The sequence below is a fragment of the Salvelinus sp. IW2-2015 genome, linkage group LG10 (genome assembly GCF_002910315.2).
Source record: "Salvelinus sp. IW2-2015 linkage group LG10, ASM291031v2, whole genome shotgun sequence".
Lineage (NCBI taxonomy): Eukaryota > Metazoa > Chordata > Actinopteri > Salmoniformes > Salmonidae > Salvelinus > Salvelinus sp. IW2-2015.
The window spans coordinates 3,788,066-3,796,121 of NC_036850.1; the positions used below are offsets into that span (position 1 = coordinate 3,788,066).

Sequence of the window (8,056 nt, forward strand, 5' to 3'; positions counted from 1 at the left end):
ACTCGACCGAGCATACCGGCCTTTTTTTTCTCTCAGTTTCCCCGGATTTCAGCCGCAGGCTCTGGACATTTGCACCTTGATTTCGCAGCTAGCTAGCTGCAAACCGTGTGACATTGGCTTACGTCGATCCCGGGAGCAAACTTAAAAATTATCCGGAGCTAGCCAGCTGAGGAGTTCCATCAGCCATTCCTGGGCTACAGTCACCTATCCGGACCCTTTTTTTTGTTGCTGCAGATACGGAGCCCCACCGGGCCTCACACTGACTGCCGACGTTATCTGCCCGAGGGAGTTATCCAACTGGCACCTCCCGTCGCGACGTTACCTGAACGCTCATCTGGGCCCGCTAATCGTTAGCTGTCTTATCGGCTGCTATCTGAATAAGTATATCGGACAATTTTTTTTTCTTGGGTCACTATATCTATTTTGCCAATTGGATTGATCCCCTTCACCACACGGAACCCCACTTAATCTACCGACGGAAACGGCACGAGTGTCTAAAAATAGACCCCATCCTATGCTATCTTGCTACGATAGCCATCTACCCGGCCAGCTGTCTGGATCGCCGTGACCCCAACCAACCTCTACTCACTGGACCCTTATTGACACTCGATTAAGCATGCCTCTCCTTAATGTAAATATGCCTTGTCCATGCTGTTCTGGTTAGTGTTTATTGGCTTATTTCACTGTAGGGCCTCTAGCCCTGCTCACTATACCATAATCCAACCTTTCAGTTCCACCACCCACATTATGCGATGACATCACCTGGTTTCAATGATGTTTTAGAGACAAAATCTCTCTCATCATCAACTCAAATACCTAGGTTTACCTCCATTGTATTCAATCCTACCATACCTGTCTGCTACATTATTCCTTGAAGCTATTTTATCGCCCCCAGAAACGTCCTTTTACTCTCTGTTCTAGACGTTCTAGACGACCAATTCTCATAGCTTTTAAGCCGTACCTTATCTACTCCTCCTCTGTTCCTCTGGTGATTAGAGGTGAATCCAGGCCCTGCCATACTAGCTCCACTCCATTCCCCAGGCCGCTCTTCTTGTATGACTTCTGTAACCGTAATAGCCTTGGTTTCATGCATGTTAACATTAGAAAGCCTCCTCCCAAGTTTTGTTTTGTTCACTGGCTTTAGCACACTCTGCCAACTCCGGATTGTTTAGCCGTGTCTGAATCTGGCTTAGAAAGACCACCAAAATTCTGACATTTTCATCCCCCAACTACAAGTTTTCAGAACAAGATAGAACGGCCAAGGGGGCGTGTTGCAATCTACTGCAAAGATTGCCTGCAGAGTTCTGTTTTACTATCCAGGTCTGTTCCCAAACAATTTTAACTTCACTTTTAAAAATCCACCTCTCAAAAACAAAGTCTCTCACCGTTGCCGCCTGCGCCATTAGACCACCTCGTTCGCCCAGCTGTGCTTATCTCCTCTCTTGAGTTAGCTTTAGCAGTGCGGAGCGCCTCCATGACACAGAGAAGAGCAGTCTCAGTTGAATGACTAGTCTTGAAACCTGACTGATTTGGATCAAGAAGGTCATTCTGAGAGAGATAGCAGGAGAGCTGGCCAAGGACGGCACGTTCAAGAGTTTTGGAGAGAAAAGAAAGAAGGGATACTGGTCTGTAGACTTGGAGTTACATTGTGTTGTTTAAGTGTTCCCTTTATTTTWTTWWTTTTATTTTTTTGAGCAGTGTATATTCTTGTCTATGCAGTGTACAGGCGTAAGCATACAGAGCTACAGTCCATTCAGCTGGAGCTCCAGAGCCCGGACTGTAAACTGAGCAAGCTGAGGGCTTCAACCATCATGACCGACTACAACCCCAACTACTGCTTCGCTGGGAAGTCCGCCTCTGTCAACGACCTGAAGGAGGTGCCCCGACGCAACATCTCCCTCACCAGGTACACTAGCCTTCAAAAAGTCATAAACAACAACAACAATTAGAATAAGTTTACTTCAGCTTAAAACTTGCCTCACCCACTACCACCTGGGTGATTCCACAGCAGTCATTTTGTGTAAGAAATCTCACCACACATCGGGGTGGTGTTCATTAGCGGGCCGATTCAGACTTTGGAAATGTACACATTTCTTACACACACCTTTCCTACGCATTTCTCAGTAGTTGATATTCAGACTTACCTATGCAGGTGCGTAATGCGCTCTACAGGTGTGGCTACCTTGCAGGCACTGAAAAAATGTAATCCAACCACTGAAAATCCTCCCACTTGCTGGTCAACACATTTTCTCGTGGCGTTTTCATTCAATAGGGTTTTCAGAGCATTTATCTTAAGCCATCCCGTTAAATACGGTGTAACTTTAATTACAATTTTGTCGTCAGACTCACTAGAATACATCAAGAGAACAGGTTCAGAATATAGAGATCAATGAAAGAAATCCCTTTAGATATATGCCTATTTTGTTTCCATTTCAGCTTCAACTGGTCCACTTGAAAATACACTGATCTTGTTGATTATTTAGACAAATTCTTGGGTTAGGAAAGTATGTATCAATAAAAAAAATAAAAAAAGCATGTTTGGAGATCCTTTACGCAGTAAATATATTGATGAATCCAAAATACAGTGGTTTGATTCATCCTGAAAGTTTCCATATTTCAAGTTCAATCCATGAAATATTGGAAGTGTACAATAGGGGTTGAACAATAGTCCTATAAACCTACCCTATTCCTCACTAATCATGGAACTCTATGACAACAGTCCAGTCATTGTGAACCGTGCACCAGGCTCCATGTTTAAACTGCTACATGTGGTCTGAATTCCATAATGATTCAAATGGGCTACATGTCCCAAATTCTCACGGCTCTGGAACTTTCATTGTGCATACCTGGCCCCTATTCCTACTGATTGTATTTGTATATATGTTCCCTTTGTTCACCACGGTGCTGTCGATTAATGTTACAATGTCCGTTGGTACGTGTGAGTACCTGTCCTGTGTGTTTTGGCTTTTGAGCCTTTGTGGATTGCGCAGATGATTACGGGTCTCGTCCCGTGTGTTAATCATTGTGCACATGTGCTATTTATTCAAGGTACTCCTCGGTCTTTTGTTTTGGGTTTCTAACCTTTGTTTTTTTTACGTGTTTGTTTGGTCTTCGTCCCAGTGCCTTTACACAGTAATTTAGGGTATAATAATAAAAAAATATTATGCATTCCTGCGCCTGTCTCCCGAATCATTGTTACCAACGTGACACAAATTAGTACACAATGTGAGCCTTATATGATCCACTATTGCTAGCGACTTTCAGGAACAACTACACGGGACAGAGAAAAGAAAGATTACAAATTTAGACTAGTTTCCTACGAAGGAAACGAACACTAAGGTGTCAATTATAAATGTATGTGGGTATTACTGACGGTGGCTGCCGATAGTGGCTAAGATTTAACATGATACAAATTGTAAAATAGCCTAAAACTGAGAAAAGCCCTTGCATATAATTAAAACATTCTAAAGCGCATTCAAACAACTATGCAGGTTTGGTGCTGCATAGACCTATAGCTTGGGTCTCCAAATTTCATYCCCGCAAGTTATGAGGGCATACAATAAAAACTCTGAATAACGACACAGCTATTTTTAGTCTAGTTCACTGTTGAAAAGGGGCCGCAATACATGTCATGTTGATATGATTTTCAGTTTGTTTCTATATGGTTTCTCATTCGTGTCTAGGGATCATAAGGAAAAATCATCTAAAACAATTTCTTTGTGTATTTACAATCCCCTTCTCCAAATGGATTACTTTAAACATTTTAAATTACAGTGCATGGAGAATGTTTTTATTTCCATCAGAAAAAATACATTAGTGTCACGCCCTGACCTTAGAGAGCCGTTTTCTTTCTCTATTTGGTTAGGTCAGGGTGTGATTTGGGGTGGGCAATCTATGTTCTCTATTTCTTTGTGTTTGGCCGAGTGTGGTTCCCAATCAGAGGCTGCTGTCTTTCATTGTCTCTGATTGGGGATCATACTTAGGCAGCCATTTTTCCCTCCTCCAGTGTGGGATCTTGTCGTTGTTTGAGTGCATGTAGTTTGCACGACGAAGCTTTTCGTTCGTTGTATTGTTTATTGTTTTTTACTTGGTGGAACATTTAAATGAAATAATGTACACCTGGACTGGACCTGGGAGGAAATCCTGGATGGASMAGGACCCTGGACAAGGGCTGGGGAGTATCGCCGTCCGAAGGAGGAGATAGAGGCAGCGAAAGCGGAACGGCGACATTACGAGGAGTTAGCTCAACGTAGCAAGCAAAAAACATTTTTGGGGGGGGGTACACGGGTGGATTGGTGGAGTCAGGGTTCAGACCTGAGCCAACTCCCCGTGCTTACCGTGGGGAGCGTGTGACTGGTCAGGCACCGTGTTATGCGGTGATGCGCCCGTGTCCCCAGTTCGCCAGCACAGCCCAGTGCGGCCTGTTCCAGATCCCCGCACTTGCCGTGCTACAGGGGGGATTCAGCCAGGACGCGTTGTGCCAGCTCTGCGCTCCAGACCTCCAGTGCGCCTCCACGGCCAAGCATATCCTGCACCGTCATAGCCTAGTGCATCCCGTGCCAGCTCTCCACACTCACCGAGCTAAWGTGAGTATAAAGCCAGGATGTGTTGTGGCAGCTCCACTCACTAGGCTGCCAGTACTTCTCCTCAGTCCGGTGAGACCTGTTCTGGCTCCACGTACGGAGCCTCCAGCGACGGTCCCCGGTCCGGAGCCTCCAGCGACGGTCCCCGGTCCGGAGCCTCCAGCGACGGTCCCCGGTCCGGAGCCTCCAGCGACGGTCCGCTGTCAAGGGAGTCTTCAGCGACGGTCCGCAGCCTGGAGCCTCCAGCGACGATCTGCAGTCCGGAGTCTTCAGTGATGAGCTGCAGTCCAGAGCCTCCAGCGGGGGTTCCCAGTCCAGAGCCTCCAGCGGGGGTTCCCAGTCCAGAGTCTACAGCGACGATCTGCAGTCCGGAGCCTCCTGCGGTGGTTCCCAGTTCAGAGCCTCCGGCGATGATCAACGGTCCGATTCCTCCGGCAACGATTCAAGGTCCGGAGTCTACGGCGACGATCCACGGTCCGGTTCCACAGAAGCGGAGGAATCAGCGTAGGGAGCCGCCACCGAGATTAGATGCCCACCCGGACCCTCCCCTATAGGTTCAGGATTGCGGCCGGGAGTCCGCACCTTTGTGGAGGGGTACTGTCACGCCATGAGAGCCGTTTTAGAGAGCCGTTTTATTTAGGGAGCCGTTTTAGAGAGCCGTTTTATTTATTGTTACAATTAGCTGCTTTTTCCACTTGGAACCGGTAGGTTCGCTCAACCTTATTCATGGTTTTCTCATGCTTAACTTCTTTGGGACAGGGGGGCAGTATTGAGTAGCTTGGATAAAAAGCTGCCCAGAGTAAACTGCCTGCTACTCTGTCCTAAAAGCTACTCTGAAGTTTCTAAAACTGTTTAAATGATGTCTGTGAGTATAACATAACTCATATGGCAGGCAAAATCCTGAGAAGAAATCCAACCAGGAAGTTGGAAATCTGAGGTTTGTAGTGTTTCAACTCTTTGCCTATCCAAGATACAGTGRAAATGGGGTCATTTTGCACTTCCTAAGGCTTCCACTAGATGTCAACAGTCTATAAAACCTTGTTTGATGCTTCTACTATAAAGGAGGGGGGAATGAGAGGGGATTAAGTCAGAGGTCTGGCAGAGTGCCACGAGCTGGTCATGTGCATTCACATGAGAGGTAGCTTGCGTTCCATTGCATTTCTGAAGACAAAGGAATTCTCCGGTTGGAACATCATTGAAGATGTATGATAAAAACATCCTAAAGATTGATTCTATACTTAGTTTGACATGTTTCTACGAACTGTAATATGACTTTTCGTCTGAACTTTCGCCTGGACCTGCCAGCGCATCGTCAGTTTGGATTGTGTACTAAACGSGCGAACAAAAGGAGGTGTTTGGACATAAATGATGGACTTGATTGAACAAATCAAACATTTATTGTGGAACTGGGATTCCTGGGAGTGCATTCTGATGAAGATCATCAAAGGTAAGTGAATATTTCTAATGCTATTTCTGACTTTGTTGACTCCCACAACATGGCGGATATCTCTTTGGCTTGTTTGGGCTCTGAGCGCTGTACTCAGATTATTGCATGGTGTGCTTTTTCGGTAAAGCTTTTTTTAAATCTGACACAGCGGTTGGCATTAACTTCTTGACGCACGGATCCCTTTAGCGGAATCATTTTCGTAAACAACCGCTGAATTGCAGAGCGCCAAATAAAAAGAAAATACTAAAAATATTTTATAATCATGAAATCACAAGCGAAATATACCAAAACACACTTTAGCTTGTTGTTAATCCACCTATCGTGTCAGATTTGAAAATATGCTTTACAGCGAAAGCAATCCAAGCGTTTGTGAGTTTATCAATCACTAGACAGTAAGAACAGCTAGCCGCAAATAGCTTGGTCACGAAAGTCAGAAAAGCAATAAAATGAATCGCTTACCTTTGATGATCTTCGGATGTTACACAATAAATGTTATTTTTGTTCGATAAAGATTAGTTTTATAACCAAAAACCGCCATTTGGTTTGCGCGTTATGTTCAGAAAACCACAGGCTCGTTCCGGTCCTGAAGGGCAGACGAAAATTCCAAAAAGTATCCGTAGTGTTCGTAGAAACATGTCAAATGTTTTTTATAATCAATCCTCAGGTTGTTTTTAACATACATAATCGATAATATTTCAACCGGACGGTAAACTATTCAATACTACAGAGAAAGAAAATGTCGAGCTACAACTCTCGGGCGCATAAACTAATCAAAGGACACCTGGCGCGTTTTGATAAATCTCGCTCATTTTTCAAAATAAAAGCTTGAAACTATGTCTAAAGCCTGGTCACAGCCTAAGGAAGCTATTTGAAAATGAATCTGGTTGATACCCCTTTGGGCAGGCAATGGAACAGAGCTTTTTCCAAATAAAATGCACTTCCGGGTTGGAGTTCCTCAGGTTTTTAGCCTGCAAAATCAGTTCTGTTATACTCACAAACAMTATTTTGACAGTTCTGGAAACTTTAGAGTGTTTTCTATCAGAATCTGTCAATTATATGCATATTCTAGCATCTGGGCCTGAGAAATAGTCCGTTTACCTTCGGGAACGTTATTTTTCCAAACATAAAAATAGTGCCCCCTAGCTGAAAGAGGTTAAGGAGAAGTTTCTCTAAAGTTCCATGCATAACACATGTATTTTCATCAACATTTATAATGAATATTTCTGTAAATTGATGTGGCTCTCTGCAAAATCACTAGATGTTTTGGAGGTAAAACATTGCTGAACATAACGCGCCAATGTAAACTGTTAACTGAGATTATATTATATATATGAACTTTATCGAACAAAACATACATGTATTGTGTAACATGAAGTCCTATGAGTGTCATCTGATGAAGATCATCAAAGGTTAGTGATTCATTTTATCTCTATTTATGCTTTTTGGGACTCCTCTCTTTGGCTGGAAAAATGGCTGTGTTTTTTTGGGCTATGTACTGACCTAACATAATCGTTTGGTGTGCTTTCGTCGTAAAGCCTTTTTGAAATCTGATATGTTGGCTGTATTCACAACAAGTGTAGCTTTAATTAATTAGGTGTAATGCATGAAAGTAAAATTGTTATACAAATTTATTTGAATTTGGCGCTCTGCCTTTTCACTGGATGTTGGCCATGCGAGAGAGGTACATAAAGGTAAAATAAAACTTAAATTGTCCTGCTGGAATGTGAACCTCTGTCACAGTCTCAAATCTCTGGAAGACTGAAACAGGTTTCCCTCAAGAATTGCCCTGCATCCACCTCGTCAACAGCCAGTGAATCTGCAGGGCGCCAAATTCAAAACAACAGAAATCCCCGAATTTAAATTCCTCAAACATACAAGTATTTTACACCATTTTAAAGATACAGTTGTTGTAAATCCAGCCAAAGTGTCCGATTTCAAAAAGGTTTTACGACAAAAACACACCAAACAATTATGTTAGGTATGAGCCAGGAAAAGACAGGAAAAGACAGCCATTTTCCCGCCAAAG

The 8,056-nt window shown here is 43.7% G+C and overlaps 1 protein-coding gene across 1 annotated transcript in view; it reads left to right on the forward strand.

The window, feature by feature from the left end:
- Positions 1–8,056, forward strand: part of alk (ALK receptor tyrosine kinase) — a 196,348-nt gene that overhangs the window by 127,859 nt on the left and 60,433 nt on the right. Inside the window, exon 15 of the mRNA XM_070445291.1 lies at positions 1,720–1,906. Coding sequence (XP_070301392.1) covers positions 1,720–1,906 — 187 coding nt within the window. The remainder of the gene's footprint in view (positions 1–1,719; positions 1,907–8,056) is intronic.